Below are 16,940 nucleotides of genomic sequence, written 5' to 3'. Positions count from 1 at the left end.
GAGACAGACTTCAAAATGGAGCTAATGCTTTCGTTTTTATTTTTCTAGTTCTTTTTAATTGGGAACAGGATTAGAGGCAACCAACATTTAATTTGAAAGAGCAATAATTACACTCTTTCTTACCACTTTCAGACAGATCTCAAAGATATTTTTTTTCTTTTTCAATCTGTGCCTGATATACCTCAAAGTGTAACTCAGTTCTATAGGCCAAGGATACCTAAATCTGTAGCTGAGATGGATCACTTTGGTCTGAAAGCTCATCTGAATGAGAGTTTCTCCATCAAAACCTGACACTTATAACTGTGCAACAATTGGTATCCCAGAGAGGCCCCCAAACTATAAGAGATCCCTCTGTATTAACACCAGTCTCCTTCCTCCCTTGAGTATGTTAGACTATGGGGAGGTTACAGAGGGTCCTCCAACCCCTCCCTCACTATGACCAAAATTTTTATTTCTGAATCATTTTCAGTTCTTTCAATTTAGATGTACCAGATTGCTATGCAGCCTCAAAACCACATCTTTTTTGTCAAAGAAATAATCTCAGTGCCCTGGGGAATTAAATATAGAATGATCCAATACACATCCTCAGAGCTATTACTCCAAACTTTCAAAGATGAGGTATATCAGGTCACTGAGCTATTTTTGCTCATAGAACACTAGGAGCAACTGAACAGCATCTGGGCAAATATCTTCATGTCTTTCTTTCTTTCTTTCTTTCTTTCTTTCTTTCTTTCTTTCTTTCTTTCTTCTTTCTTTTTCTTTCTTTCTTTCTTTCTTTCTTTCTTTCTTTCTTTCTTTCTTTCTTTCTTTCTTTCTTTCTTTCTTTCTTTCTTCCTTCCTTCCTTCCTTCCTTCCTTCCTTCCTTCCTTCCTTCCTTCCCCCCCTGTTTCTTTCCTTTCTTCTAAATCTAACATGCTGTGCTAGATCTTATTTATACCTACATATGGCTTTAGAGTTCAGATTGTGGAGTGCCAAACACTCCTAGCTTCTGAATAAACGCTTTTGCAATTCTGATATTTCTACAACAGGTGCCAAATCTTTCATATTCTTAAACTCAGTATGTCTTGAAGAAAGGAAACTATGAACTTGATGATGCCTGAACTTGCCTTTTTAACCCATAAGATCAAAGATACATCCTAACAGATAATTACTATAATTTGATCTGGGAGCAAAACTGGCTCCATCATGATACCATATTTACTATTCTTCTACAGTAAATTCACCTGAGAAATAGGTTATTCTCTTATTTAAACTGGTAAATTGGGGAAGGTTTCACATTTGCTCTCAGGCCTTTTTTTTTTTAATTTGTTTTTGAGTTTATTATTATTTTTTTTAGTAATCTCTATACCCAATATGGGGCTCAAACTCAAAAATCTCAAGATAAAGAGTCACTTCCTTCTCTGATTGAGCCAGCCAGACATCCTTGCTCTCAGATCTTGAAGTGGCATCTTTACTACTGTTAAAGGTATGTGGGTAGGAGAGAATCACAAAAGGAGCAATGCAGAAGAGGGAAGAAGAGAAGAGGAAGAAAAAGAACTGGGGAGAGGAAGGGTGGGCATAGGAAAGCACATGACCCTCCTTGGAGCTCATAAACCTCACCTTCCTGCTATTGCCCATTCTCTGAGGCAGCTGAGTTCCACAATACCCTGAAGACAGCTTTTTTTTTTACAGAGGTTTTTTCCTTTCTTTTTAAAGAATATTTATTTATTTGAGAAAGAGAGAGAAAAAGAGAGCGAGCCATGAGCTGGGGGAGGGGCAGAGGGAGGAGAGAGAGAAACTTAAGCAGGATCCCCACTGAGCAAGGAGCTCGAGGCAGCGCTTTGCCTCAGGACCCTCAAATCATGGCCCTGAGATCACGATCTGAGCCAAAACCTTGAGTTGGCCATTTAACTGACTGTGTCACCCAGGTGCCCTTTTAACAGGGATGTCTAAATTCACTCACGGTATAGTTAAAATGAAATCAGCACTAAATTGGTAGAGAAAGTTGAAAGCACAGGGAAAGTAGGAATAAATTACCAATAAGAATATGCCAAGTGTTTTCAGGAAATTATGATAAAACCATTGCTGTGCTAGAAGAAATACTGTATTTGCTCCCTCTGAAGCAATCACCTCGTTAGTTCCACATGGGAGTTGTCATGAACCAGTACAAACAGTGTGTACGGGTTCTGTTTTACCCTTCTCATAAAAACTTCAAACTTGGTTTGAATCTCATTGTCTAGACGAACAACATATTTCTCTGCTCTCTGATAAGCTGTCCCATTTTCCTCCAGACCCAAGTCTACAAGGACACCTGCCAAGAAGAAAAACAGAATTTATCTTTTCACATACATGCATATAAATGAAATAAACAAGTTCAATGTTAACTGATATACTGAGAAGTAGCCACGTGTATAGGTTTACAGAGCAGATATTTTTCCTTCTGCATATTCCCCACTATAATTTTGATGAGGAAATAGAAGATTTCTTATTCTTTAGAACCCTCCACCCCACCTCCTACACCTCAACAAAGGGCAACAGGGAATGAATGATCTGATACATTAAGTAGAAGCAGTCGAATGTACGAGGCTTCTGTCTAATTAAATTCTATGTATATTGAAGTGCTGCTGCTGACATCTGCCATAGGCCACTCAGAGCTATAGCTCTCAAATTAATAAAATCACACAAGTCTTCTTTACCCCAAATTTAGCAATGAAACATATGTAAGAAAAAGGAAAATACCATAAGACGTCCAAATATGTCATCACTAGACTATGAGTTTTAGGTAATATTTTACTCATTTTATATAGTGACAGTTTTGCACAGTATCTAGAGTATGGGCCATCCTCAATTAATGCTGGATCATGTACCAAATTAATAAAATGAACCAAATTACCCAGTATTACTATATTGTTAAATTATCAGAAATGAAAACTTCAGTACTGTATCATTATCCCTATCTATAATATAACTACTTCCACATTCAAACATCTAAAAAGTTCAAGGCACATAAAGGTGTTGTTGGGATACTCAATTAAAACATCAAATCCTCCTTTCAAATGAAGAGACAAAATGATAGTTATGTGAGGTGAAGGATGTGTTAACTAACCTTATTGTGATAAACATTTCACAATATATACCAGTATCAAGTCATCAAGGTGTACATTGTACACCTTAAACTTACACAACATTATATGGCAATTATATCCCAATAAAGATGGGGGAAAAAATCCCAAACCAAGGGCAACCGCCTCCTCCAGACCCTTAGCCACATGAGGGGAAGATTAACCCCCTGATATGAGAGTCTTGTGATTCAAGTCCACAGCCTTCCAAGAAAGAGAAGGAACCAGAAGGCTAATTTAGGGGTTAGATATGTCACAGGGACCTGAGGACCAGCCTGGGCTCCAAGGGCTAGAGGGTATCTATTTAGCATCCAATATTAGCCATACCCACCAGCCACAACCATGTGAAAAAAATTAAAGTTAAAAAGAAGAAACAAGTTAAATTAAGAGACTTTTATAGAATTATGTTCACTTAGTTTTGTTTATCTAGCTTTTCTTTTCAGATAAAATCAGCTCAATTAACAACTACATGCAGTTAACATCCTGTAATAGTAAAAGCTCTAAATGTTATAAAATAGGAGAAATGTTTTATCATATGAAAAATTCATTATACCAGAAAAGGTAAACAGAAAAGCCATTTCGCTTCTGAACATTTTTCATGAGAAGACTTTATCCAGACATTGTTTCTAGTTTCTACCCAAATGTAGCCAAATGTTACTGGGACTATATCTGAAAACAATCAAACATTTAATGTGGCAGGTATTCTGATTTTTTTGAAAGTGGATTGCTTATAAAATTCATTCAACATTCCATAGTGATTTACTGAGCATCCACTATGTATCAGGTACTATTATCAGGTATTGCGTTAGCCATGGATATATACAGGACAGCAGGACAAAGATCTTAACTCCGTGGAGCTTATGATGGAGCAGATGGTTGATTTTGACAAGTGTCATGGCGGGAGACAAGTACGTGCTATGGGAGGAGGTGACAGAGGAGGTAAGTAGAGAAATAGAGACCTACTTAATCTCTGGGGGCTTCTATTTCCTTATCTGTATAAGAGGGAGAGGACTGCCAGCTGGAAATCAGTCTATTTCCTAAGTTTATCCCTAGGAAGTAAGTAGTGGAAGTTAATGGTAACTTACTATGAAAAGATCATAAATAATTTATAAAAAATAAAAATATTTCTTATGGTTAATTTAGAGTTGACTACATCTCGAAACAAATGAATAAAGAAAGACCACCTTTACCAGGCAATTTCATACATGTCCTAATGGAAAGACAAAGTTCCATGAATCTAAGAGGTTGTTCTCTTAGATATAACATATGTATTGGTCTGTAACTATGCAGCCATCTGGCTCTACAGTGGTAAATTTGGGTGGGGAGCAGGCATATCATAGGTACTTGATTTTTTAATTTCTAACTGGGCAATTTTAGTAGGTAATCCTTACCTTTAAAGTTTGTTTTAGACTTGCTTTTATTTTTAAGTTTTGTTTCTTTCCTGGTTATGAAAGTGATAGATACTCATCTTGAAAAACTGGAAAGTATAGAGATATATTAAAAAGAAAAATTTATTCGTAATTCTTTAACTCAAAATAAGCTGCTGTGAACATTTCTGTGCATTCCTCCCTGTGTCTTTTCCTATGCATATTGTGCTACCTCTAGTATTTTGTGATTGTATATCCTGATATTTTTCACTTGTAACTGTAAAATAAGAAACAAAACTATCATTATTTACTAACAATATGTCTGTGTAGAAAACACAAGACACTCCACAGATAAATCAAATAAATTAATAAGAATTTGGTTAAGTTGATAGAATCAATATCAGTTTATAAAAATTAACTGCGTTTCTATACACTATCTGCAAACAGTTAAATATATATTTTTAAAAACACTTACAATAACATAAAGATATTAGGTATCTAGAAATAAGTCTTAGAAAAAGCGTATAAGAGCTCTTCAGAGAAAATGATGAAACTGTTAATGACATTAAAGAAGACCTAAACAGAGCTATCTCATAAAATGTAGTTAAAAATAAATTCTCTTCAAGTTCATCTAGAGGTACAATGTAATTCCAACAAGAATTCTAACAGTTTCTTTTACCTTGAAAAATTGTTTTAAAAATGTATGTGGCAGAGCAAAGGACCGAGAATAGTGAAGACAGTCCTAAAGTAGAGGTGGGACAGATTTGCCTTCCCAGAGACTAAGACCTATTGACCTGTATTAATAAGACAAAGTGGTTTGGGCACAGGGCTAGACCTCAGAAAGAGACCTCCATACATATTTCCCAAATTGAGAGACTTTATACAAAACAACTGACTAGTATTTGCCAAAACTGTTAAGGTTATGCAAAACAATGAAATATTTTTTAGAAATGTCACATTTGCAGAAGACTAAGAGGACACAAAAATTGCATGCAATGTGGGATCCTGGATTCAATCCTGAAACAGATAAACGACCTTAAGGGGAAACTGGTGAGGTCTTTAGTTAATAGTATTGTTCAGGATTGATTCTGTTTTGGTAATTGTACTATAGGTACATAAGTTGTCAACTCTAAATGAAGGTGGTGAAGGGTGTGTGTGAACTCTGCTGTTTTATAGCACATTTACTATAAGAGAGTTCACATACAATTCACTCATTCATAATGTACATTTCAATAGTCTTTAGTATATTCACAGAGTTGTATAACAATCATTACAAATGATTTTAGAATATTTTCATGACTTCCAAATGAAAGCTTATATCCTTTAACCATCACCCCTCAATTTCCCCTTGGGTTCCCCAGCCCTGGGCAGTTATTAATCTATTTTCTCTATAGATTTGCTTATTCTAAACGTTTAATATAAATGGAATCATAACAATATATGATCTTGTGTGACTGGCTTCTTTCACTTGGAGTAATGTTTTCAAGTTTCATCAATGTGGCATGCATCATCAATACTTTATTTCTTCTTATTGCTGAATAATATTCCATTGTATGGATCATCACATTTTATATATCCATTCACCATGGACATAATTAACATTTGAACTCTTTCTACTTTTTGGCTATTATGAGTAATACTGCTATAAACTTTTGTGTATGGGCTTATATGTGAACATATGTTTTTCACTTCTCTCTCATTTCATATAGAGCAGTGGAATTGCTGTATTTCATGGTAGTTCTTTATTTAACCATTTGAGGAAATACTAGACTGTTTTATAAAGTGGCTATGCCATTTACATTCCCACCAGAAATGTATGAGGTTCCAATTTCTCTACATATTCAGCAACACTTGTTATTGTTTTTCTCTCTCATATCCATTCTAGTAAGTGTGAAGTAATAATTCATTGTGGTTTTGATTTTCATGTTTCTTTTGGTTAATAATGTTGAACACATTTTCATGTGCTCACTGGCCATCTGTATATTTCCTTTGGGTAAATGCCTCTTCAGATCCTTTACCCATATCCTAGTTGGGCCATTTGTCTTTTTATTATTGAGTTGTAATAGGTCTTAAATGATGTAGATAGAAGTTCCTTCTCAGATATATGATTTGCAAAGAATTTCTCCCATTCTCAAAGATATTTGCAAATGACCTATCTGATAAAGAGTTAATAACCAAAATATATAAAGAACTTATCAAACTCAATGCTCCGAAAAATGAATAATCCAATTTAAAAACGGAAAGAAGACATGAACAGGTATTTCTCCAAAGAAGACATCCAGATGGCCAACAGAAAAGATGCGCATCATCACTTATCAGAGAAATGCAAATAAAAACTACAATATCACTTCAGACCTGTCAGAATAGCTAAAATCAACAACACAAGACATAGTAGGCATTAGTGAGGCTGTGGAGAAAGGGGAACTCTCTTGCACTGTTGGAGAGAATGCAAACTGGAACAGTCACTGTAGAAAACAGTATGAAGGTTCCTCAAAAAGTTAAAAATTGAACTACCCTAAAATCCAGCAATTGCATCACTAGGGTTTTACCTAAAGAATACAAATATACTAACTCAAAGGGATACATGCACCCCAATGTTTATAGGAGCATTATCTATAATAGCCAAATTATGGAAGCATCCCAGATGTCTACTGATGAATGGATAAAGATGTGCTATATATACAATATGGAATATTACCCAGCCACAAAAAAGAATGAAATCTTGCCATTTGCAACGACATGGAGGGACCTAGGGAGTATTATGCTGAGCAAAATAAGATGCAAAAAGACAAATACCATATGATTTCACTCATATGTGGAATTTAAGAAACAAAACAAATGAGCAAAGATTAAAAAGAGAGAGAGAGAGAGAGACCCAAAAAAACAGATCCTTCACTATAAAATACAAACTGATTGCTACCAAAAGAGAAGTAGATGGGGGGATGGGTTAAATAGGTGATGGAGAGATTAAGGAATTCACTTGTGATGAGCACTGGGTGCTGTATAGAAATGTTGAATCACTATATTGTACACCTGAAACTAATATTACAATGTATGCTAACTAATTGGAATTTAAATACTTTTAAAAAATAAAAAAACAATGTTTCCTATTCTGTGAGTTCCCTTTCATTTCCTTTTTCTTTTTAAAAAGATTTATTCATGGGATCCCTGGGTGGCTCATCGGTTTAGTGCCTGCCTTTGGTCCAGGGTATGATCCTGGAGTCCTGGGATCAGGTCCCACATTGGGCTCCCTGCATGGAGCCTGCTTCTTCCTCTGCCTGTGTCTCTACCTCTCTCTCTCAGTCTGTGTCTCTCATGAATAAATAAAATATTAAAAAAAAGATTTATTCATGAGAGAGAGAGAGAGAGAGAGAGAGAGAGGCAGAGGCATAGACAGAGGGAGAAGCTGGCTCCATGCAAGGAGCCTGATGTGGGACTCGATCCCAGGACTCGATCCCAGGACTACAGGATCACACCCTGGGCCGAAGGCAGGCAATAAACTGCTGAGCCACCCAGCGATCCCAACCCCTTTCATTTTCTTGATGGTGTCCTTTGATACACAACTGCTTTTAATTTTGATTGTGTCCAGTTTATTTTTTTATTTTTGTGCTTTTGGAATCATACCTAAGAAATCATTGCTTAATCCAGAGTCATGAAGATTTTTCACCTATGTTTTCTTCCATGAATTTTTAGTTTTAGTTCTTATGTTTAAGTCTTTAATTCATTTTGAGTCACTTTTTGTTTGTGTTGTGGGGGTCCAAATTTATTCTTTTGTATATGGATATCCAGTTGCCCCATATCATTTGTTGAAAAGATTCTCTGCCCATTGAATGGTCTTGTCACCCTGGTCAAAGTTCAGTTGGCTACCAATAGGGGGGTTTATTTCTGGACTCTCCCAATTCTATCCCATTGATTTATATGTCTATCCTTATGTCAGTATTGCAGGGTCTTGATTACTGCAGCTTTGTATTGTATGGATTTTATGGTCAGCTTGTTAATTTCTATAAAGAAGCCATCTGGACTTTTAATAGGGAATGCACTGAATCTGTAGCTCCATTTAAGAAATATTGCCACCTTAAAAGTGTTAATGCCTTCCAATTCATGAACATAGGATGTCTTTCCATTTATTTAGGTCTTCTTTAATTTCTTTCAACAATATTTTCTAAGTTTTATACTTATTTTGTCAAATATCTGCCAAAGAATTTCATTCTTTTTGGTGCTATTATAAATTGTTTTCTTAAGTTCATTTTTGTATTTTTGCACAGTTTTTGTGACTTTTCTGTAGATCTAAAATTATTTTGAAATAGAAAAATTCAAAAGAAGCAAGACCTTATCAAATATTTGCAACTGAAACACATACATTATTGGTGGGAGTGTAAAACAGAATCACTTTGGAAAGAAAATTAGCATTATTTGGTAAAATTTAAAATGTACTTAACCTATGCCACAACAATTCTACTTTTAGAGAAATTCTTATTTGTGGACCAGCACTGTTTGAAAAAGTAAAAAAACTAGAAACAATCTAAATGTCTATCAGTAGTAAATTGATTTTTTAAAAAGATTTTATTTATTCATGAGAGACACAGAGAGAGAAGCAGAGACATAGGCAGAGAGAGAAGCAGGCTCCTCGCAGGGAGCCTGATGTGGGACTTGATCCCGGACCCTGGGGTCACGCCCTGAGCCAAAGGCAGATGCTCAACCGCTGAGCCACCCAGTCATCCCTAAATTGATTTTTTAAATGTGTGATATATTCATGTAATATAACACTAAAAAGCAGTAAAATGAATTACAGTTACATACAACAACAGAATCAATCTCAGGGATGTAATGCTGAGTGTAAAAAGTAAATTACAGACACATGCACAGATTCTATTTATAAAAAAGTCTAAAGGATGTGAAATTTAATATATTGTTTAGGAGTTATATTGTTTACATATAAATATAATATAATTAATATAACATATACTAGTGTATAATGTTTAGGAGTTAGCAAAACTATAAATAAAACAAGGGAATAATAAACAGAAAGTTCAGAGTAATTATTGCCTTTGAAAAAAGAAACATTAACATCAGGGAGGGAAAGAAGAGTTTGATGTTCCTTATTTTAATGGGTACATAAATGTTCATTATATTGTGATTTATAATACCTTTTATAAATTTTGTAAATTTTATTTATTCAACATTTAAAATTTCTTAAAAGGGAAGAATTTTAGAAACTATTTGAAAACATTAATAACTATACTAAATTCTATCTGATGGAAATATCATCAATGAAAAGCAACTATTTCCCCTCATTTTCTATTTTTAATATTATAGAAAAGTTGAAACACCAGTGCAATACCCTTCAATTAGATTCACCAGTTAATATTTTGCTGCATTTGCTTTTTCACTTTACTTTTTATTTACTTTTAATTTTTATTTACTTTTTATTATTATTTACTTTTTATTTACTTTTTATTATTATTGTCGCTGTTATTGCTGAATAATTTGGTGGTAACATATAATATTTACCCCTAAATACTTCAATATGTATTTCATAAAAGCAAAAGCAGTTTCCTACATAATTTTATTATCTCTTAGGAATTAAACTAACACTGATATAATATTATCTAATACCTAGCCCACATTTGAGTTTCACTAATTGCCCCAGGGCTATACTTTTTCTTTTCCTTTTAAGATCTAGGATCTAATCAAGAATTAAGCAATACACTTGGTTGCCACATTTCTTTATTCTTCATAATTAAAAGAGCTCCCTTACCTTTTCTTTTCTTTTTGGTCTTTTCATGGATACTTATTATTATTATTATTTTTTAATTTAGAGGTGCCTGGGTGGCTCAGTCAGTTAAGCATCTGCCTTTGGCTCAGGTAGTGATCCTAGGATCAAGCACCACCACCACCTCCCTGCTCAGCTGGGAGTCTGTTTTTCCCTCTCCCTTTGCCCCTACCCCTGTTTGTACTTACTCTCTGACTCTCTTAAGTAAATAAAATCTTTAAAAATAAAAAAAATTAAAGATTTTATTTATTTGAGAGAAAGACAGAGATAATGAGAGAGCATGAGCAGAGGTGAGGAAGAGGGAGAAGTAGATCCCCCCTCCCCCCAGCAGGAAGTTTGATGCAGGGCTTGATCCCAAGATCTTCATGACCTGAGCTGAAGGCAAATGCTTAACTGATTTAGCCATCCACGTGCCCCAGTTGATTTTTTAAAAAATGCAGGTTGTTTTGTAGAATACCATATAATCTGAATTTGTCTGGGAGTGTCCTTGTGATTGGACTCAGATTAAACATTTTTGGCAATGACACCTCAGAGGTGACATTGTGTACTTCCCTTTGCTCATAATATCAATCTGACCTATAACTGGAGCAGGCAAAGTTTGATTACTTGGTTATGGTAGTGCCTTCTGCCAAATCTCTCCATTGTAAAGATACATTTTTGTTTTTGTAATTTTTAATATGTGGGATGACATTTTGAGACTGTGGGAATATTTGTTCCCAAATGACATTTTATTGAATAATTTATTTATTTTTTTGAATAATTTATTTTTTAAAGATTTATTTGAGAGAGAGAGAGCATGTGCACACAAGTGGGGGGAGGGGCAGAGAAAAGAGAGAGAATCCTCAAGCCGACTCTCCTCCCATGGAGTACAGACCCCGAGATGAGGCTTGGTCTCAGGACCCTGAGATGACCTGAGCTGAAATCAAGAGTCGGATGCTCTTGATTTCAGTTGGTCAGAGCCATCCCGGCATCCCTACTTAATGATTTTATTTTATTTTTTAAGATTTTTATTTATTTATACATGAGACACAGAGAGAGAGAGAGAGAGAGAGAGAGGCAGAGACACAGGCAGAGGGAGAAGCAGGCTCCATGCAGAGAGCCTGACGTGGGACTCGATCCGGGGTCTCCAGGATCAGGCCCTGGGCTGAAGGCGGTGCTAAACCACTGAGCCACTTGGGCTGCCCTACTTAATGATTTTACTATCTGTTGATGATATTTGTCATAATCAGTAATTACATCAGTAATGCAAAATAGAGATTTTCTAGTTCTATATATTTTCCTACATTTATTAGCTGGTACTTTGTTGTAAAGAAGGGCTTGACCCCAACCCTGGACATCTCCTGCCCCTTTGATTTTTTTTTTTATTATTATTACCTATGGACTCATGGATTAAAAAAAATTCAATAGGTTACAATCCATTAACATCATTTCTTTTGATACTCAAAATTACCAAATTTGGCTAGTAAAAGGCCCTTGAAGCAGGTTGCTATGTCTTCTTGAAACGTTCCTATCAATCTTTGAGTACTTTCTCACTTTCTGATACAAGAAGATTCCAACTCAGAAGTTCCCACCTCAGAACTGAGATAGTAAAGAATAGTTTTTATAAGCCAAGATCTATCTAGAAGCTAAGTGTACATACTGATACTGAGATCACTATTTTTAAGACCATTCAGTGCATAGTTAGGAAACACTTTTAGTTTTTTTCAAATTATGAGTTCATACTTATATCCAATTTAAATCTAAAAGGAATATTACTTACTTTTCCCCATTCCATATTTGAGGCTCCCTTCTTTCATGTGAGAACCCTGGTGTTCAACAACATTAAAATATTTACTCATTTGCTCTACCCTGTGATATACACAAAATAGTTTTAAAATTATCAACACGACTCTCAACAATATTTGGATTAAAATTCAAAATTCACTTGCAATTTTTTTTTTGCTCTTAGGATATATCACACAGAGAGTGTACAATAAGAAAATTGTGTTAAAAATACTTGAATTAATTCTTTTTGGTGTGTGGCTACAATATTAATTTGATATGCTATGCAGTTAGGTTCATATTTCTGTTTGCATTCAATATTAAGGTTTTCCCATTTTAATTTTTAAATTCATAATTCATTTATAAGGATTGAAAGTTAAAACTCTATAAAAGTTATATTCATCTTATCCATATCTATTCTACCTAATATAGATAAACATTTCATTAGCTTCTGGTTTAGGTTCATGTTTTGTTTTGTTTTTCAAAAACATGCACAGAGGTGTGGAATCAAAATGGTCAGAAGTGCTAAGAAAAGGCTGTTCGAGAAAGGTCACTTTCTGTCTTCTAGATAATTTCTTTATCACAGTTATATAAGATTAAATAAAAGTTTTTATTCTAATAAATCATGAACAACTGTGTCACAGTTTTTCAACTCCACAATAAAATATGGACATCAGCAGGAGCCACCTGGGGCACTGGTGGTAGCCCTGAGAGATTCAGGGTCATGGCTGCTTAAATAAAAGACCTTATTCTTAACATGAATGAGAATTCAGGAGGCATCAGTAACTCTTCTTATTTTACAACATTTTGCAACTCGCTGAGTTCTAGAACAGTGCCAGTGGTGGCTGGGAATCACTGAGTTCCCTAAAAGCGATTATTTTGAAGTTGGGGGAGCACCACAAGTGGTGCCTCAGTTGCAAACATCTTCCATGTAAATAATCAAGTTGAAACATCCCTGGAGAGGAGACTTCTTGGATGGTCAAGGACTTCAAGCAGCTTGATTGTCACCATTTGTCCCTTTTTCTCTTTACTGAAGATTACAGGAGCCAAATGTGTTTTAAGGAAAGCTTGAGCACTAACCTGTATTCCCCTCTATGGGATTAAAGAGAAACAACATCATGTCTTCTGAGGCTATTACTCTAAAACCTTTAAAGGGGAAGCAGCAATTTTTCTACCACCTGAGTGTCTTGAAGGAGAATAAAACCAAGGACCTACACACCAAATCCATAATATCTTCTGAGCACCAGTGTCAAAGGACTTTCCACAAAGATGGAAAGTCTAAATGAGTGACCAGCACCCATTGCTGGAAGTAGATAATCAGCCTGAATATCACATCAAACTGGTAATGATCAGGGAAATCTAAAATGTCCAAGTATCATTAAAGATGACCGGGTACCCAAATCAATGCCTCACCACACTGCCTGTTTGTTTGGAGGGAACTGCATCTGCCTTGTACATTCTTATCCCTTGATGTTTTTCAACAAAGCATTTTATTTCTAAATTTTTTATTTTTAATTTTTATTTCTTGCTCTTCTCATCAAGAAGATATTCCAAAGAAAAATGCAACTACTCTTTGTTTTAGCTGTTCATCTTCTCTTTGGATGGAATTAATTTCTCCAAAGTTTTGGTATGCAAAAATAATTCTACTGTTTAAAAGAATGTGAAAAATCAAGAAAATACTAAATTATTAGAGCATCCTGAGTTTTTAAGTATTAAGATAACAATGGGCATTCCGTCACCCTGGCAATCTCTTTTCAGCAGAATAAATAATCTTGAATTGGAATAGCTGATTAAAATCCCTGCTGATTGTTTTCAGTGCTCACTGCATTGGGTTCCTTTGTCTCTTGGTGGCCCAGCTGGCTCCCTTCTGTCCTCCTCCTGGAAAGAATTCTTTCCTCTGGGTTTGGTGCAAACTTGTTTGTGTGAGTCAATACTACTGTGCAGTTTGGCTGAAGGAAGAAAGCCAGCACTTGTCCTGCCCAAGAACAGCATTCTGAACATACAGATACAACCTCAGTGCCCTCTGTGCCTGACAGACACACTTAATAAACACATATTTAAGGCCTTTACTTTTAGCCTAAGCGGATTTCTGAAATATGGTTTTAATAACCAAATTGGTTTTTGCCAGAGGACTACTGAATATTGTTTCTACGGCTTCCTTTTAAAATGGTCTTTACCTTAAAATTCACTTCAACAAAATGTTACAAAAATTCAGTTCAATAAATATTTATTAAGTGTCCACTGTGCCATCCACAGACAGAGATGTTCCCTGAATATTTTACTTTACTTGTGGAGAAAGAGCACAAATAAACACACAGCCACAAGACAGCAGTTGAGTGCCACAGCTGGAGCACCACAAGGTGTACATGAGCATTGGGTGCATAAGCTGCAGAAGGAAAGCTGGGTAAGAATGTGTCTTGGAAGCCAAAGGAACTGAAGCATTTAAAGGAAGAAACAGAGGTCTCCTATGCTGTCAAGAGTTCAGATAAGGCCTGAAAAGGTATTGGTAATACTGCAGAGAGTCCTAAAAGGGTGGGGGGGTGGGAAGTGGAGGCCAGTTTGTAGGGTGCTGAGGAGCGAGTGGGAGATGAGGAAACAAGGTAAAAATAGACAACTCTCTCAGTAAATTTGGTAGTTAACCAGATAAGGGTGAGCTGAAGGGGTTAGGTAGGATTAACAGACACTGAGAGAGTGGAGGCAGGTTTAAATGGATGAAATGAGCCCCAGGAAAGAAAGAGGTTGAAGGTGGCAATAAGTGAAAAGATAATTGATAGTGTGAGGTCCATGAGAATGAGAAGGGATGGCATCTAGAGAAAGGTGGGAGAGTCAGGTTTACCTGAGCTCTTTCACTGATCAGGAGGGAAGAGGAAAAGGTAGGTGTGTATGCAGTTAGGTTTCTAGATTTGGGAGCAGGAAGTTTTTATCTGAAGTTTTCTTCTTTTGGGGGTGGGCCAGGAGATAAGTACACGGCATGGTTATTTGCTAAGAGAGAAGGATGAAGACATAAATTTTGATGAACCAGAGTCTATAGTAGTCAGCCACTGTGGAGAATGGGAGAGAGATCTAACTAGACAGCCAAAAAAAAAGAGTTTATGATGCTACCAGTTGGAAGTGTTAACTTTCTTTCTCCTATAGTGTCCAACATTGTGAATATGTAGGAAGAAAGCCTGTGGTCTGGCATTGGGGATCCTGGAATGGATGATTGTGGGATCCAGCAGGGTCTGGAATATGACTAAAGAGCAAGCAATCGCAGAGGAGCATGGATGAGGAGTTGAAGTTACCAAGAAGCTAGGATATTGGATGGATAGGCAGTACCTCCAGATGATGGCAGGTTGGAAGGCTGAGGCTGGGAGCCAAATGCCAACAACCACAAACAAGGGTTGGGCACTGGGCAGCTAACTACATGGTTGGAAAATAATTTTAAGAATGGTAACTTTAAAAAAATGGTAGCTTTAGGTACTTGTCTTTGTACAAATAAATCTCTAGTGTTTCCCCATTCCACCTCAGAATAGAGTAGCTTCCTCGTACTTTCTTCTCTGGGATCCTATTCCCTGCTGGCTGTCACTGCCCAATAGTTTTTTCTATTAAAATTTTAGGTGACTGACAAGGTAGCATGAGGTTGATGAGACCAAGAAAATCTATTTTAGAAAGTTAAAATGCTTTCCACTATCTCTTCACTTCCCCTTCTAATCTCTTTGACTTCCTTTTTTTAAGATTTATTTATTTATTCATGAGAGACACACACACACACACAGAGGCAGAGACATAGGCAGAGGGAGAAGCAGACTCCTCGCAGGGAGCCCAACATGGGACTGGATCCTGGATCCTGGTATAATGACCTAAGCCGAAGGCAGGTGCCCAACCGCTGAGCCACCTAGGGAATCCCTCTCTTTGACTTCCTTAAAACCTCTTTACCTCCGTATGGATAGAATAAGCTACCTACATATCAGTAGAAAAAATATTTATCTGTTTCTTATATAAGCAGGCATGTGTTAAGGTACCAAATTTGTGTCAGTTCAGCAGAATAAAAATTCCTGCTACCATTCACTGGGGACCCCCTCAGACACCATTTTAAAAGTAGGGAGGAAGAAAATATGGACAGTCACTAATACTTCCTATTGTCACCCCAACCACCTTGGACTGAAAGTGGCTTGCATTTGATCACACTGATACCTTAGTGTTCTAATTTACAGAATGTGGGGTCTCCTTAGAATTAAAAGAATTATGCTACCACATCAAAGTTTTTAAAAATGACATTAAAACAGAAGTATTTCCTATAGTCTAAAAATTCCTTATGCTGATCAATGCTCCATTGATCATTCCAGCAGTTACAAATCCATTTTGGGCAAATTTGAAAATGTTTAATCCCTTTGGTTTCTTTTTCACCTTCCAATTTTTTCCATAATGTATTCTTTTCTTTTCTTTCTCTCTACCTCCCTTCCTTAATTAGAATGGGAGTTGAGGTATCACATGCTTTGCCTTAGAGCTGAGTCTGCACAATGTGGTGGCTTCTATTTTCACCTTTTCTTTCAGTCACACAAGGGCTGCCAAGGATGTGGCCTTTCTGTATACCCTTGCTGCTTCTCCCTGCCAGGTGCTTTTCCTGGCCAATTAGCTGCTGAAATGCTTCCTTTAGGGAAAGGCAAATAGAACCAGAAAGCAGAACACTTGGACACTGTTTTTCCTTCTGTCCACCCCTCCCCTTCCTCCTTCCAGCCCTTCATTTAAACATTAGTTGAGGGTCTACTTGTACTCAGCTGAAGAGAAGCGCAAATGAGACATAAAGCATGCAGAAACGAAAAGCCAGTGCTTGACCCCAAGGCACTGCCCTCTATGACCTTAGGCAAATGAAGCTCTCCTATAGAGTCACATGGTGAAATAGAAGGAAACGGAATGAGATGATTTCTTGAGAACCTTTTCTCCTTTCATAGCTCTGATGTT

The 16,940-nt window shown here is 36.4% G+C and overlaps 1 protein-coding gene across 9 annotated transcripts in view; it reads right to left on the bottom strand.

The window, feature by feature from the left end:
* GREB1L (GREB1 like retinoic acid receptor coactivator) overlaps positions 1-16,940 on the bottom strand; it is a 269,293-nt gene that overhangs the window by 58,185 nt on the left and 194,168 nt on the right. For all 9 annotated transcript variants that reach the window (XM_072828988.1, XM_072828987.1, XM_072828985.1 and 6 more), the window contains one exon: positions 2,110-2,290. In XM_072828988.1, the coding sequence (XP_072685089.1) occupies positions 2,110-2,290 (181 nt within the window). The remainder of the gene's footprint in view (positions 1-2,109; positions 2,291-16,940) is intronic.

The sequence above is a fragment of the Canis lupus genome, chromosome 6 (assembly GCF_048164855.1).
Source record: "Canis lupus baileyi chromosome 6, mCanLup2.hap1, whole genome shotgun sequence".
Classification (NCBI taxonomy): Eukaryota; Metazoa; Chordata; class Mammalia; order Carnivora; family Canidae; genus Canis; species Canis lupus.
Note: the sequence above shows the minus strand (reverse complement) of the source record. Positions and strands in the feature narration are given on the sequence as shown.